At 44.9% G+C, this 17,346-nt stretch overlaps 1 protein-coding gene across 5 annotated transcripts in view; it reads left to right on the forward strand.

Annotated features, from left to right (window-relative positions):
* ARHGEF7 (Rho guanine nucleotide exchange factor 7) overlaps window positions 1-17,346 on the forward strand; it is a 125,957-nt gene that overhangs the window by 6,987 nt on the left and 101,624 nt on the right. For 4 of the 5 annotated variants that reach the window (XM_056327736.1, XM_056327737.1, XM_056327738.1 and 1 more), the window contains exon 2: window positions 7,850-7,936. In XM_056327736.1, coding sequence (XP_056183711.1) covers window positions 7,850-7,936 — 87 coding nt within the window. Of the gene's footprint in view, window positions 1-7,616; window positions 7,769-7,849; window positions 7,937-17,346 lie in introns of those variants that run through there. The other variant, XM_056327740.1, reaches the window with a different exon arrangement.

The raw sequence follows: 17,346 nt of genomic DNA on the forward strand, positions 1-17,346 counted from the left end.
ACCACCAGCACCATGGAGTTGAGGAGGGGTGGCTGGCCTCGTCTGCAAGAAGTTGCCATCATGCAGCTCCTCACCGTGGACCTTTAGCACCCAGTGGGCAGTCACCCCGTTAGCCTGCAAAACACTGCTCAGGTCTAAAAGCATTTCATTCGGGTCTCCATTTTCCTGCTCTGCAGTGAGTGCTGTTGGATGATGTTGGCAGCTTGCCCAGGAGAGGGTCTCCACTGTAGGGCTTTGGTAGTCCTGTGGAATATTTTCACACAGAGAGGGGGGAAAAAGCAGTAAAAATCATACACTCCCCCTGGCCGGTGCAGCTTTGCTGACAGAGAAATGCTTTTGTTGGCTTCTTTAATGTCATTGGGAGAAGTGGTACTGTTAGACTGGCAGAGGAATTCCCTCTCTGGCATATGTTATATCCACACTGCGGAGCGATGCCAGCATATCTAGCAGCAGAACTCTCCCAGCGTAAACAAACCCTGAGTGATTGGACTCCTGAAGCCCAAGCTTGTGCTGCATCAAATCAGTGGCGCTGCACGGGAAACGCTGCAGGGTTTACATGAGAAAAGGTGCAGAATCCCTACCCACCAGCCTCCCTTTGCAGGGGAACCCCTTGAGGTAGGTTCTTGCTGAGCCTTGCCCGAATACCGCCCATGCCTGGAGCAGCACTTCGTTGGGCTTTTCCCTCTCACTGACTTCAGGGAAATACACGTTCTCCTGAGGGAACCTAATGCTGGCACCCCTGGAGCTCTGCGGCACGAGGCTGATGGTACTGCATGGGGTTGGTGACAGTTGCACGCTAGCTGGTCTCCTCTTTTCCTTCAAAACAGCAAGAAAATAAGCAAACCCACAGGAACTGGGAATATTAGTCCTCAGCATTTAGGAAGCAGTGGAAAGAAAATTACTCCTGCAGCTGCCACTAGACCCTGTCATGTGGACATACAAAAATCTTTAGAGACACTCCTGTGCGTGTGTTCTGGTAGGACTCATGCATAGTTCACAGGGTGGGCCTGCAAGTCGGTCATAATTGAAGTTGCAAAAGGCAGCTGTCACTTGTGTTTGCTAAGTTTTATGTGCTTGGCATTCTCAGTTTCTTAATGCTGTGTTAATGTAGGTTTTTGTGTGAAATACAAAAATATAACGGAAACTTGAGAAAACAGAAACACCATCTGGAATGTCCGGGTGCTCTTAACTTACTGTGTTTGTCTCTTAGGGTCTGGTCATATTCCCACCTCCTGGGAGTCAGTTTACAGACTTTGATGGGTATTTGGTCAGAATCCAAGGGAGGTGACAGAAGTACAGTACTTCCACTGCAAAGAACATACTGTTTACTTGAGCATTGTTTAATACAGGTGCAGATCCGAAAGGATGACCTCAAACAGCTGTATCAGTTTTACAGTATCAGTTTTGCAGAGCAAATTAAAGAAAAAAAGTGGCTCTAGTTGTTGTGTAAGACTCAAAGAATCGGTTTACCAAGGCTGCCACAGACCTGGCTGGCATTTTAACCGAACTGTAAATTTCCTTTGCAAACGTAGCTGACCTTAGGTTTTGACGGCTATTTCCAGGAAGGGACTGAAGCTGCTAAAGCAGAACATCAGTGTGTTTGAATGTAGGTCACTGTTAATGAAGGCTGGTCAAGCATTTCTGAACATGTGCAAGGGCAGAACTTGAAGAGCTGGAGGACAGTCAACCAGAGTGCTCCTGGTTCCAGGTGCCATAGCAGGGGAAGTTGAGGGCACATGAAGCTGTGGCTGATGAGTTGGTACGGCCCATAGGATGGTGGGATAAGGTTTTGTGGCAGTAGAATAGAGTTAAATGTGGGATTGGAGTCGCTGGTTTGGAAGGTGTGGTCTCAGGTGGGATAGATGGAAGGATGGAGTACAGGGACTGGTGTGGTGACGTAGGATGTGCGGCAGAGGAATGTCAGGTGTGGGGTTAACCGTGCTGATGGCTATGGAGCGAGGCAGTGGGACCTAAGAGCTGCTGCTGTCACTATTAGTGGTGTCCAAGGGCAAGAGGTTTGGGAACCTCCATGCTAAATTACATCATAAAAAGTGGGCACCTCTCACTCCTCAGAGAGGATGCACTGTTGAGTTCTTCCAAAGGGCACTTAAAGGACTCTTGTAAGTCCAGGAGATGACTGGAGTTTGCAATGCTAAGCAGATGAAGGCTCACTGTGTTAAAATCCCAGATGGGGTCAAGAACATAGGTGCACTCTTGCTTTTGCCTTCTGCTGTGCCTTGGCTCTTTGTTAACTTCAAGACCAGGTGTTCTTCTCAGCATGTAAGAATTTTAGGGTGTATTTTAAGGCACCCGCCTTCTGCTTTGTGCTGTGTGCAGAGCCTAAGTGAATTCTTGCATGAACCCTGGAAATTTGGGCACCTTAGTGCATGGCTTTGTAGGAACTTCAGCATTTTACTGGATCTAGTTCTTAGTAGGTATGCTGACTGCCTGATGCTGTGTTTTCAGAGCATGGGTTTCCTCATTGCTGAAAAGTTTGTGGGCAGCAGGTTTTATAGGTTGGGAAGAGCCAGTACTAAGGAGCTACAGTGCCACAGAAACAGTATCATGGTAAGATCTGGTGTTCCATCAAGACACCTAATTTTAAAATAGAACTGCGCCTTGCTGAGAATCCTGGTCCGTGTTTTTAGTTTAATTATAGCATCCTGCTAATGTCACCTAATGCCACCAGCAAGATGTGTGATCTCTGAAGTGGTTGGGCTCAAATGCAGAGTGCTTGTCACTTACAGACATGGAAGGTCCGACCCTTTCAAGTGCAGCTCTGACTCCTGCTGTCTTGGGAGAAGCGTGGGGCTCTGTCCGTCTGCAGTCCTCTGAGCCCAGCTGTGTTCACTGGCTACAGAGGGAGCACCGCATCTGCCATCAGTCCCTATCAGGTGGTGCTTCCGCGAGAAGCAGACAGTGTCTGCCTCTGTAGCTATGGAGGACATCACTGTGATGCCACTCTTTCTTTTCCATCCTTGCTGGGTGGTGCAATTTGTGAGGGTGGGTGCGATGGAGGACGGAGCAGGAAACTTGAACATCCCAGGAAACCTGAACATCCCAAGGGATGAGCTCTGCTGGGCACTGGTGTAGGAGCAGGCAGGAGGTAGCACTGCTGGGAGAGGTAGGGAGGGAAGGAACCTGCAGGAGCTGCTGGACAAGTGAATCACCTGTAGGTTCACAGCCCAGGTTAGTGTGAGAATGGCCTGGCTTCCTTCCTCATGATTTTTTTTAATCTCATCTTTATTCCTGAACACAAACCGTGGTGACAAACCTCAGCCTGCAGTGCTTGTATAGAAGGTGTTTGCCTCCGTGCCACCATGCTCCATCAGAAGATCAGTTACCCTTGATGTTGTGCCTTAGCCAGTCAAAGGCGCTGGAAGCAAAACACAGCTGCTGTGGGACCGAATGTGGTCAATGTGACCCTTTCATTAGCTTTGCTACATTGTTCATTTATAGTGTTTTTACTCTTTGGATTGCAGTAATGCTCTGTGTGTGCAAGGTGGTCTGAAACCTGGAAAGAAAACTGTTTCCTACTGTGGGGTGGATTTGGTGTAGAGGACTCCAGGCCAGATAAACTGGGTGTGGAAAAAATGGTCTGGCATGTTGTGGTGGAGGACAAGTACTCTTGTCCAGCCTGTCCCTACGCCACCTCCCTTTGCGACTGCATTCTTCTGCAATGCTCTCTAGAGTGCAGGGTTGCCTCTTTATGGGATTTAGCCCTAGTATCCCTACTGGAGGGACAAGTCTTTGAACTTTAGACTCAGGCAGCTGTACTCTGGAAAAGGGCATGTTTAAGTGTCTGCTTACTAGTTTGCAGCTACCTGTTATGTTGTCCGTTAGTTTCTGCTTCCTAGTAACTGAGATAGTCTTCTTGCATAGTAAACCATCTTGTATATATTACATCTTGTGCTAGATAAATGACCGATTTTTTAAACTTATATGTAGTAAGTTCATACTGAATCTCTTCCTCTTGTCTTGGTAGATTCCAAGATTTATATTTAAAGACCTCATACACCTCTCTGACTCATTTTGTCAACTTGTTCAGCAGATAAATGCAAGTAAACAGCTCATTTTCCATACGTATAGCTGAAGATATCTCCTACTTATTATTAATTGCTAATGTTTACTCATTGCACTCAAAGGACTGTATTTTTTTTTCTTTTAAACTCACTATTTACACGTTCCTTGCTTATTTTCTTCATATACTTTCCGTGTTCAAATGAACTAATGGTAGTCTTTTTTGTTTTTCCTAAGGCCACCCTGTCATACTGTTCTTGATACTGCCTGTCTGCGTTGCCCTTTTTAATGCATTTGTTGTTGTTGATTAAAATCATAGATTTAAACTGATCAAAAGGGACATAGCATTTAGCTAGGTATCATCTATTTGTACTCCCATCTTTTCTGGATAGTGGAAAATGTACTCCACTCCTTGATAGCTCCAGTGCATCATGTAAGTGTCCTCATTGAACTAGCCGTGATTCCCAGAACTACTCCCTGAGAGATTAAATCTTAATCAGAACCTGTCCCTTTACCACGAAGAAGTGGTTTAAACTGTTGCATTCCACTTGTCTCTCTGGATTCCACTGTGGAGTCCCAGTCCCTAATTAAGAATCTGTCGGGTCCCTCTGGAGTCCTTGTCTTTTCTAATTACTATTAACCTTTTTTATTTGTATTACTAGAGCACATAGAGGTTCCAGTTGGACACTGAAGCCTCTTTGTACTAGGCATCGTATAGACATACAAGAAGACAGCTCCTACTAATGAACTAGTGGGTGTTGGTCTGTGAGAGCAAGAGGATAAAGCAAATACTGGAGAGGAAAATATGTAACCTCTTTATTTCATTGGCTTTATGTACATGTAGCCTACTTTCTATTAAGCAAAGTAAATTTGGAGTGTTACCCTGCGGTAATTTTATTTTGCTTATCCTTTCTCTCTGAAAGAGAGAAGGAAAAATTTGCCATCTTTCAGGCAGACGAGGACTTACCTGCCTGTGGTCTGCTTGCGTTATGTTCTGTTACATTTTGAATGGTCTGTGAGGCCATAAATGTGATCTATGAGAGAGAGGTCAGTCTCCTGAGCTTCCTATAACTGTATGTAAAGGATGTCATATAAGTATGATTTTAGCATGGGCTTGGCCTGCGTAATTGCACTTTGAGATTCTCTCAGGGGGGCTGAGTTTGTTACTCGGGTCCCCCACTGTGTTTCTCAGCCATCTGTAGGAGAAGGTTGCCAGGATCACATTAAGATTTTCTAGATAAATAACTTCATGGGTTTGCTTCTTTTTATGGGATCGTTAATACTTTAAATTTCTAGCAGGATACAAATGCTAATATATTTTTAAATTCTTTACCCATATGCTTCTGTCTCCTGTTAGATAAAAATGCCATTGTAGCCACAGAGCTGAGAAAACATAGCCTGTTTCTTGCATTGCCCCTGAAGCCTTTTCCCTCGTTTTATGAGAGAAAAAAATTCTAAAGATTTACTGTAACTTATTCTTTTGAGGGAAGATGATTTTTAACTGGAATCATGCATTAGAGTGCTGGTCAGGCTGATCAGTGCTGGTCATGGACGTATATTTGGCACGCATTTTAAACTTCCAGACCTGACAGAGGACATTTTGCAGGGTTTGGGTTTTCTTTGCTTGTTGTTTCTTTAATCTTTAATTGGAAGTTTTTGCCCTCCTCTAATGAGATGTCCCTCTTACACCATCCCCCACCCCCATTTTTTTTTTTTTTTTTGGCCTAAGTCCAGGTGTGGTGCAGTCTTTTATGAATTATGTGCAGTCACTTATGAGGTAGTAATACATATATCTGGGTTTTTTACAATAAGTGGGTTCTGTGCTTAAGGTATTGGGGACTTTGGCCATGAAGAATGTTTATGTGGATTATGTTACAAGACAAGACATTTGTTTCTTTATAGAGAAATCTAGATTTACTGTGATTTCTTGTTAGAAATTATTCTGGTTTTGAATGTAGAAGTAATTTTAACGTGGCTCAGAATGAAGAGGCCTTGATGAATGATGCTGGCATGGTTGACAAAGCTTCAGATTTCTTACTAGAAATAAGAAGTAAATTAATAGAGTAACTAAAATGTATAACAAGCAAGAGGGATGAAGCTCATGTTTCCAGGAGGGTTCTCTCACCGACTGGGTATCCTTTCCAAACTTACTGAATTTCTCTTTTGGGCTGTTGTACTCACACAGGACTTCTTTGCCATTCCCTTTATATTTTAGTGTAGTAAAAGGGTTATTCTTAACCCACAATGGTTTATCATAGTACTGAATAATTTGAGGAGTTTAGGGTGTGTGTGTGTTTGGGCTTGCCTGAAGAAAGGAAAATTCCTCAACTCATATTGCTACCAAATTCCTTGCATTACAAAATAGTGGCTTTCATTTAAAACTCAACTGAATTTTGTGTTTAGAAAATGAGAGTGACTTGTGTTTTAAATTTCTTTGTACCAGGTTCACCCTGTCATGCTGTTGCATTTGTTAATTTTTGTGGTATCATGGGGTCAGAGGTACCTTTGATACTGCATAGAGGTGTGGGAAGGCACTACCATGGTTTCAGCTTGAAACAATGTTTGGAGTCAACCTGATGCGAAGTTCCCAGTGCTATGCAGGTAGATCATGCTTGTGAGTTTATCTAGCCTTGACATATGTGTGCGTTTAACAAAACTTCCTTCCGAGTGTAACGCATAATCGAAGGACATGATGCCGTGTGTTGCCACCGTAGCTTCCAGCGACTTGCAGTACATTTTTGTGCTAGGCTTTCCCTTCCTAGCGGGAGGTGTCCAGGGCTGCAGGTCTGCTCTACCTCTCAGTTTGGGCAATGCTTTGTTTGCTAAACTACTTCATAGAAATCAATGAATTTATTCTGAAAGGACGCTTACGTGCACACAGGATTTGAGTTAAGCTGTGCTAAGTTAAGCTACAGCCCTGGAACCCATGGGGCTGGGTGTTTTTCCGTGGAAGGTCTACAGTTTCAGGGTAGAGGTTGAAGGCAGTGTGAATGCCACTGCATTGCCAAAACCTGTTTTCTCTTTAAGTTGGGTCATGGTTCTCTCCTCTTTGTGAAGTTGATTTTCCTCTAGGGTAAGAAGAGACTGAAGCTGTTTAATAAACTACAGGTAAACAAATCTCGTTAACATCGGACCCTCCAATCGGTAGATGATTAACTCTGAGGACTGATGTTTTTCCACCGAGGCCTTTTGGGGCATTTCTGATGTACACCCTTGTTAGAAACCCCATACTTACGGGTGAACCGAAGTCAAAACGGGGGGGGCACCGGCAGCCCCACAAACGACAGGGCTCACCGGCGACGCGGGCCTTTCGCCCGTGCACCCTCAGTGCGTGCAGCGGGCCGGGTGGGCCCCGTGCCGAGGGAGGGGGGCCCGCACGGCCCCCCGGCCACCTCGCCCTGCTGCCCGGACCCTCAATGGCAATGGGGCGCGGCTGCGATTATTTAAAAATTACTTAAAAACACCAAGCGGCGAGGCCTGGGGGCACATCCACGGGGGCTCCCCGCCCTCCCCCCGCCGGCCGCGCCTGCCTCTGCAGCCGGGGCGGGGCCGGGGCGGGCCGGGCCGCGCCTCCCTCCTCCCCCGCCCGGGGCCCGCCCGGGGCCGCGCCTGGCCGGGGCACCCCTGCCCGCGCTCCTGCCCGCCGCCCCCTGCCCTCGCACGCCATTTCCTGTGCTCCGTGTTTACTTCCCGGTTCAACCCCTTCACTGGGAGCGATTGGTGCCGCCGCCTGCGGAGGGAGCGGGAGGTGAGGGGAGCGGCGGGGCGGGGGAGCGCCGTGCCGGTCTGCGCCGGTCTCCGCGCTCAGCCTCCGCCTCTTCTCTTGCAGGTGTACCCGGAGCCGCGGACGGAGGGCGAGTGCCTGAGCAACATCCGCGAGTTCCTGCGGGGCTGCGGTGCCTCCCTCCGCCTGGAGGTGAGTCGGGGCGGGGGCAGGCGGCGCCGGGAGGGGGGTGCCCGGCCCGGTCCCCGGGGGCGTCTGCGGGGGGTTCTCTGCCTCCCTCTGCCCGCCGGGCGCCGCGGGAGGCGGCGCTGCCCTCCCTTTGTGCCCGGGGACGTGGGGGCGGCCGGTGGCGGGCGCCTGACAAGATGGTGGCGGCCGCCCCTCCCCTGGCTGCGGGCCCGGGGGGCGGCGGGGGGCGCCGCCGCTGCCCGCCTGGGGCTGCCTCCGCGGCCTCTCCGCTGCCCACCGATGGGTTTCGGGGGCGGCTGCGCCCCGGCCGGGCCTCCGTCGCCGGGCGATGCCTCGGCTGGGCTGGGCTGGCTCGGCTTGGCTTGGCTTGCTGGCGGCGTGAGTGTAAAACGTGCTGCACGGCGTGGAAGGGGCACCCAGGGCCTCGCCTCTCCTCGCCGAGCGCTGGGGGAGGGCGCGCCCCGTCCCCGTCCCCCCGGTCGGTGTGCAGCGGGGCTCCCTGTGCCGGGGGCGGGGAGGCGCGCTCGCCTGGCTCCGCTGCGGGTAAAACCGTTGGGTTTCTGTGCCAGTGGATTCTTGATAATAACGTTTAAATTGTATAGGATTTATTCGTGCAACCGCTTCTGAAATGCTGGAGCTCGCTTACACAAATTAACTTGGTAACAGCCAAATGAAATACTAATTAAAGAAAATGGCAGGTGCTGTTTCTTCTATTTAAATTTACGTTACATAAAAGCCCAGCAAACTACCATCTTTTCCACACATGCGTTCACAGCGTTGCAGATTAGGAAGCCATATATTACCGGTATATTTAGCTATAACAAGTACATACTGCTGTCGAGTTTACTTGATGTTTGTGTGTGGGAAGGAACTGATGCGCTTAAGAACAGGTTCCAGTTTCTCTGCATTGGAAAGTGAGAGGTATTGTAATTTCGGTTCTCGGAGGTGTATTTTGGGTGCAAAAAATTGTTTCTAGTGTTTCTGAACTTAAATTAGTCAAGTGTTGCTTTAGTTCTCAGGTTCTTACAGTACCTTTGGTCTTGCCTGTGATTTTTGCCTGGCAGTAACAGAATATTATTAAAAAGACTGATGGCTTTCCTGAGGCCTCTAAACATTAATGAAATTAATGATACTTACAGGACTTGCATTTAATCTTGGGTTTTGTCATGGGGAAAGATGGAAATTAAGACAGCTTTCAGTGTTGTTCCTTGTGAAATAAGATCTCACATTTTTACCTGCCTTTCTCCCCGTGCCCGCCCTGCCCCCCCCCCCAAATAGAGAATCTTTTAGGGTTTGTTGGGAGAACAAGCAAATTAAGTTACCAAGTTCTGGGGTGAACTGTGTGTTATGTCAAGCATTCTTTTTTGCCTTAAAGCCACTGTCACTCCATTTGTCTTTTCTAAGGCTATGTTAAGTTTTTGATGCTTTGAACGTCCATGTGTGAGAGCTGATCTAAAATCTGGGTAGTAGACATGCATAAGCTAGAGAGAGCTGGGGAGGGAGGCACTTCAAATAAGTCATCAAGTACTGCAAATCTTAAACCAAACGGGGGAGGCGGAATACCATTAATAACCCCCTCCCCCCCCCCCCCCCCCCCCGGACTACTTACATCAGGTCAGTCACTAAGATTGAAGTTTTTGGAGTTGTGACAGGCTGGGAGTAGTTGCAGCATTGCAGTTTTATGTCTCTTTTGTAGTGGCAGAAAACTTTTGTCAGTTCTTTTCCTTGGAGTGACAAGAAAATGAAGAAAAATGATTAAAAGAAAAGACAATTCAGGTCTTATTTGCAGAGCCTGAATATTTTTGGGCATAGTCAAATTGTTAATCTGGCCTCAGGGGCTTCTCAGCAAGATTGCCGGAAACTCCTTTCTTACGTGGAGGTAACTGGCTGTAGTAGCTTCCAGCTCAGCATGTTGGGACAGGAATTACTCCTGAGGTACCAGAAGAGTTCAGAGGCTGCTGGTAGGAAGGAGCATAAATGCTTGAGCTTATGGAGCCTCTCGTGTGTGTATTTATGGCTTGTACCCTGGCCATTCCCTGTTGTTTTCTCATTAATTTTTCCAACCCCCTAGCTGTGGTCAAAGATGAGAGTCATAGCAACCCGGATTCAACCAGTGAGTAGCTGGCAGGGGCCTATCGGTCATCTGCTGATCCTGGGCTCTTTCTCCCGTCTCCTTTAACAAGGTGTGAGTCAGCCCTCCTGAATCTTTGCCTTCCTCACTGTGGGAACTGGGGAGATGCCATAGCTCCTCTGTGCAGTGTTTATGTAATGTTTCCTTAGTTATGATCAGGTTTAGCAATTGCATTGAGCAAAGAATGTGAAGAGCGTCTCTGGAATCAGTGAAGGGGAGATTTTCAGAGAGGGCAGATTATTAGGTAATAAAGGGTTAATGGTGAGTATAAATATTTGTCAAAGTGGTGGATGTGTATGTGATACCTTAAAAAGTAGAAACTTTTGGATAATACAGGTATTTTAGGAAGCTCTGGAGTGGTGTAGGGAGGTGTGACGCTGTGTGCACAACTGTGGTGTTTTTCCTGAGAAGTGTTCCACAATATGGAGTTTAGCGTGGCTCTACAAGGGGTGCATTTGAGCCTGACGTTGAATCTGAGTTTTATGTACCTGGGTTAGGTGATTTCTCTGTATGTAATTTTACGAGTGTGGTAAAAACATGGTGCTAGTTTGGTTAGCCTAAGTTCAGCATTGCACAAGCATTTTTTTGTTCCTAAACCTGAACTCATCTTGGAAGTAATAGAACTGTATTTTTACAAAACTATCAGAACTCCTTGCCTTGCTGGAGCTCTGTATGGTTCCAGCTGTGGAGACTTCATTACAGCATGTTTGAGAACTTGGTAAACTGCTGTGGCTAATGAAAAGTTACACAGCAGTAGATGGCTTCTTTGAGATGCTTTCATCTGTGGTGTCCTTTTTTTAGAGGACATAATGACTATTGTCTTCATACCCTAAAAATAAGGAATGGAGGTGAGAAACTTTGTTGATTTAGAAATGTTCTGGTGTCTGAAAGCTGTTCTTATCTTCCTCTTACTTTCAAGCAAGTTTGGGCTATCAGGCAGATAACAGGATAATCAGGAAGGATATTTTAAGTTCTAATAAGAATTGCAATTCCTCAAAGGAAACCAGTGGCTCCTATGCCACATGCCCTCAGTATTTTTTGATGTTTAAGTGTTACAGAACAAAGAGAGTACTTAATCTGGAATGTGCAGCAATCCTTTGTAGGATGAAGTCTGGGTTGGTAAAGCAGAACAAGCATCGAGAAATAACCAGAAGAACGTTCTGCAAGTATTGATTTTAATTATTTTTTAATACAGATTTTTGTATGCAGGTATAAAGAGCTGAGACCTCTTAATGAAAAAAAAAAAAAAAATGTTCCTAGGACCTCAACCAGGGACTGAATTTGCAACTTCAAGTTGTTTTTTCCTGTGTAGAATCTGTTAGTGTTTGCTTAGAAAAAACTACTCGACACAACTATTCTACTTTGAAGCTTCACTGTCTATGTTGAATGTCTATGTAGACAGAAGAGACTATAGACTAGCTGCCTATATTGTCAGTTCACAAATTAATGTGCACTTTTTTCTTAGACGTAGGCTATTTGCCATATACTGCTCTTGCCATTTCTGCTTTAAAGGTTGTTTTCCCCCACAGTTTTGTCTTTGGTTGGGAAAACATTTAACTGTACTCCCTTCTGAGAGGAATGACCTGGTTTTTCAAAGCAGGGTCCTAGACAGTTTCTTGATATAGAAGAATATAGGTGAATATGTATAATTGAGATGCAACTCACTGCAGGTGTAAAGTATCTTCCAAAGAAGTCTGGCAAAAGGGACAGTAATGAGAAGGTGATGGTCACAGTGCATTTGTTCTTGTCTTAGCCCCAGTAAGTTTTGCTGCAATGATTATCTTGTACCTGTGTCATGTTTCTTGAGTTTTGTTCTCTTTGAAAGGAGTTTCAGCTTCCTGAGTATAATGCAGTCTTTCGCCATTCTTTGACCAGAGCTGCTTGACATCTTGCAGGGCTAAAAAGAAACCCTGGAGAAATCACTGTGTAGTTCAACAGCAGAGAAGTTTGTTTGTGGAGCAGTTAAATGTAGAATAATAAGCAAGAATAATAAACAGGTTAAAAGAAAACCATGTTTGTGCCTTATTGTTTAAAGGGCAGAATGCTTAGTACATTCTGTGAAGAATACCAAGCTCTACATGATCAAAGTCCGTGAGTAGTGTCTTGCAGCATTTTTCTGCAGACTTTTGTCAAATGGACGATTAATGCCTGCTTATCTGCAAGTACCTAATGTTAACAGGTTTCTTGAGCTCAAAAATATTTTGTATTTCTGACTTATATATTGATAGGAAAGATGGTAACTGGCTAGTGGAAAAAGATAGACAAGCCATGCATCTGAGAACCTTTTCCCTACCTGCCAAGAGACCTGCGTGCCTCTGGGATTCAGGATGGTCATTTTGTTACAGAGGCAGCAATGCCAAAACCAGGGTTTTATTTCCACAGCAAGCTAACTGTAGAAGAAATCAAGTAAACCCGGCAGTCTTATGTTGTCTAGGAAGATCTTGTGTCTGTTTGTTATTAAATCTCTTGTACAAGGATTTGCTCTTAAGGTTCAGAACACTGTATGCAAATTTTGGAAATAACATTCATAGCTCTCGAGATTTAATCAAGATATACAAATGTCTATAAATGTGTATTGTACTGCTCTAGCCTTGGGGAAAAGTTTGTAAGGGGTCCCATTGTCATTCTGTTAGGCCGTATAATCCTTTGGGAGCAAGCTTGCATGTCTGTTTTCTTCCCTCACACCCACTCCTGCCGTAGCAGTGCATCTATTAGGTGATGCTCCTGTTTTTCTGTGCCTTGCATGCTGCTTCAGATAATTATGGCCACAATCCTACTACCATTGTGGCCTTAGAAAGGTATTCTGCAGGTTGGCTTTTGAAGACCTATTTGTACAAGGAAGGTGTAGAGCTAAGCTACTAGCATGGATGAACTTAGTTGATGTCTGTTAAGCCATGGTGGCTACAAACTTTGACTAGAAGGCACCCTACTGCATGGTACACCTTGCACAAAACCCTTCTGTTTGCACAGGAGTAGTACTCTGAATTACGTCTGTTAGTGAATCAGGAATGACTAAGGTTCTGGTACTGAAGAGCGTTAGGCCAATCTTATGATAATACAGGAATTCAATCATCCACCTACTGCTCTCAGCCCTTGTTTAGACTATTGTCTATGTATTGTCAAGAACAATATTTTCTTTAGATTTGCTCTTGGTTTTATTTCAACAGAAAGTCTTTCTAACCAGGAAGCTGAGCTGCCAAGTTCCGTGGCCGAACGCCTTCACGATTCTTTTTTGTAAATATTTTCCACAATTTTGATGTTTTAAAGTTACCATTCTTTGCTTACAGACCACACATTGGAAAGTTTTATTTGGAGGCTGAGATCTTACTGGCAGACTTTTTCCAAAAGGGAAAAATTGTCCAAGAAAGTTACTTGTTTTGTTAAAGATACGCCTACTGTATTCTTCCCTCTTGATTTCCACTTGTTTGCAAAACTACTCTGAACAGATCTGTACCAGAGAATACTTACAGCGAAGCGCAGTGCATCACTGCAACTAGTCTTGTACATACTGAACATATTTGCATGTAATAGAAAAGCACAACCTGACTTGCATGATTGGAAGGCCACATTAGCACATCTTGGAACCTTTCTAAGACAGGAAGGTGTTGTTAAACAATTATTTGTTACTTTTGTAGAATAGCTTCTCTTTACTATGAGTAGGATTCTTATGCACAAAATAGGACAGAGACCATGTTTCGTATGTTGAACCATTCTTTGTATTCCATTGAGGAGAAGCCGTTGAGTACTATTTTAACGGTGTCTTATGAATAGAATGGTGGAAAAGTAGTTGTCTTTTTTTTTTTTTTTAAGGTCAAACCAGTTCCTCATCTCATATACCATTCATGCATAGTGTCATGGTAGCTGAGGAAGTGACACAGAGAGGCAGGAACATACAGTGTTGGACAGGTAGGAATGGTAGTACCAGAAGCTATTACTGTTTTATTCAGTAAAACAGTCTAAAACACAAATGTGTGTGGCAGCATTTCAGCTCCTTACACTGAATAGATACACCTGTATCTATGAAAGGATACACCTTATCCCTGCTCAATTAAACCTTCCTTCTCTTCCCATGAGAATTTATTTCTTGTGGCTCTGCTAAGCTTACTGCATCACCACTAGTGTGGTATTGTGCTATCACTTCTTGACTAAACTGACTCCAGTGCCTTTCATTTAATAGGAAGAACGGATCTTCTTACTGGGGTACATGTTCAAAAGCACCTGATATTGAATAATTTGGGAAAAAAAAGGGCTAGCAAATAATAGAAGTGGATTACAAATGTGTGCTTTGTAAGGAGTACTGTAACAAACATGGTTGGGGAATGAGCTAGGGGTTTTTTAGGCTACTTGAGGGCTGTATTCAACATCTCCCAAGTGAAAAAATAACTTGGAAATGTTGAATTGGACCATAAACATTTTAATTCCTGCAGTCTTTTTTGTGTTGTATGCTAATGTGATAACTCTGCACACAAAAATACAAGAATCTGACTGGCATGGTGGATCTACCACAGGTGCAGATCCATTTGCTTTTGCTGCATGGACCATATGTGAAGGTGGGTCCAGCATGTCAAAATACATCCAAAATGTGTCAGTCATGTCTTGGAGGTCAGTATGTACAAGGCAAGTTGCAGTGACATGCTGTTCTGTGCTGTAAATATCTAGTTCTGATTTTGGCTGGGATAGAGTTAATCTTCTTTCTGGTAAGTAGCACAGTGCTGTTTTGGATTCAGGATGAGAATGATGTTGATAGCTTAAGAACTGCTCAGCAACAACTAAAACATCAGTGTGTTAAGTCAAGGATTTCTCAGCTTCTCATACTGCCAAGCCAGTGAGGAGGCTGGGGGGGGCACAAGAAGCTGGGAGGGGACACAGCCAGGACAGCTGACCAACTGACCAAAGGGATATCCCATACCATATGACATCATGCTGAACAATAAAACTGGGGGGTGGTGGCCTGCTGCTCGGGGGCTGCTGCTGGCTGGGGCATCGGCCAGTGAGTGGTGAGCAATTGCTCAAATATACTTATTTTGTATATTCTTTTATTATTATCATTTCCCCTTTCTTTTCTGTTCTATTAAACTGTCTTGACCCATGAGTTTTACCTTTTTTCTGATTCTCTCCCCCATCTCACTGGGGACAAGTGAGTGAACAGCTGTGTGGTGTTTAGCTGCCTGCTGGGTTAAACCATGGCACCAATATAGATCTGTTCAGAGTAGTTTTGCGAATGAGTTGCTCTGTGGTTTGGGAGAGGCTTCTATGTTACTGCTTCATTTGTGGTGTTCATTTGGATCTTAAGATTAAAATGAACCTTCATGTAACAATTAAAATGTATTGCACTATTAATCTAAAATGCACAGAAGATTTCAGCATTGTACTCTCATGCTCAAATACAGCTCTAACTTTTCACAAAAAGGTTTCAGTGCTGCTTTGATAAAGAGGAGTTACCATGTGAGGGGAAAGCATGGAAACTGGGAGAATTGGGAGGAAAGGATGGGTAGAGAGGGCTGAAGGGGAGGAGGGTTTTGGGCAGAGCTTCTGAGTCCCTGAGGGGGGAAAAAAGGACTAGAAGCTGCTTGCTGATTTAAGCTGTTCTTATGACTTGCCAAAGGAGTTCATGTTCTCCAATTTCTTTAGTCCTTTCCTGCCCTCCAGCACTTTGGTGTGAAGCACTGTGAGGAAGGGCTCAGCTGCTGGCTTTATGAAGGGTGAGAGCTGTGGGAGGGGCTTCTGATTAGCCCTGAGCTAGGAGCTAGCTGTGCAGGGGTGGTGGGGATGCCAGGGGTGAAGACAGCTCTTGAGAGGAGAGCAGGTGAGCTGCTCCATTCTTCCCAGCAAGAGAGTGACAGCAGGTACAGTAGGCTGGGTGGTGAGATGGGAGTGGAGATGGCATCTGGGCAGTGTTGCACCTGCTGTGAGGTGAGTGCTGAGCAGTGAAGTGTGTTTCAGAGAGACAGGTCTGAGTACATGTCAGGAACTGCCTGTCTTTTTCCTTTACAGAGGATGGCTATGGTCTTGCTAGTTGCTGTTGTGGTTTTTATGAATGACTTATGAAGTTGGACTTCAGAAGTCTTGGGACTCCCTCCCCCCCCCCCCCCACACTTCTCTTAAATAGTTTTGAAGACTTGTAAGAGACTTTTTTTTTTATCTGGCAAATGTACTGAAAATAGAAATTTAGATAAAGCTTGCACTCCACAACTATGCTTGTGTATACTGAACGCAGTTACCTTGTTAGTAGGTATCAGCTGAATTTCCCAAGCCTTTGTGTGGCAGGGGGAGAACAACAGATCTACACTTACACAGAATGTGTTATAGGTGGTGGTATTCTGTGTGAAGAAGACTTGAGTACCTGCAGATCTAATGACATAGCATTGCATGTTTTTAACATACAAGTTCCTCGTTGCTGAAGTGCATCCTGCAGTATAGGAAATGGTAAGAACTTGGAAAACCTTCTTCTCTTGTAACAGTGACTGCGTTGCACCTCTTTGGCAAGGGAGGAATTCTAGCAGAATGGTTGCTTTCTGAGATGGGAACTGTGCAAAAGAGAGTCCAGCTCTGCGAAACAGGCTGTGGGTTTTGTTTACTGTCACCTCTGCAGAATCTTCTTTTGATTTTACTTGGGACTTAAGAGTCAACGTAAATCACCTCAGTTATGTGAAAATGATGCAATATCAAATGTAGGTCTTCTGTGACTTACTCGGATTTCTTAAATGCTTCCAGCTTTGCAACTGTTCCTGATGTCTGCTTGCATGTAAATACCTTGGTATGTGTCAGAAAAGTGATAAGCACTCTGCTGGGGAGAGGAGGTTTCACCCAAGATAATGTCAATGAGAGGAGAAAAGTGTCTTGCCCCCTTCCTCTAATTGAAAGGAAATAAAATTTTAGAATATGGTAGTTTTTTCCTTTTCCTTTAGGGGAGTTAATCTTATTTTACTGTGTTTGCCTGAGTATGGCTGTTGCATGTTTCAGCTTGAACCTTCTATTTTGCTGTAGTTAACTGTGCTTAGAAGGTTCATCAGATGCTGCGCTGGTCCTGTCCTGAGAGCTGGAGTCTGCCTGTGTGGGAAGCATCATGTTTTTTTTCATGCAGCTAGCTTTTCCCAGGTCTTTACATAAAGAAAATTGTAGTGCTGAAAACCTCAGACTCTTGTTACTGAAAGTAAGTTATCTTCAGCTGTGTTGCTTCAGTCCATTGCCTTACCTGTCTGATGAAACTAGCAGGATCTAGCTGGTGGGCAGGTGGGGAGGGAAGCTCAGCTGTGTGGGAAAATGATGTGATGTTTCAGTA

Source organism: Falco biarmicus, chromosome 2 (genome assembly GCF_023638135.1).
Source record: "Falco biarmicus isolate bFalBia1 chromosome 2, bFalBia1.pri, whole genome shotgun sequence".
NCBI classification, from domain to species: Eukaryota; Metazoa; Chordata; class Aves; order Falconiformes; family Falconidae; genus Falco; species Falco biarmicus.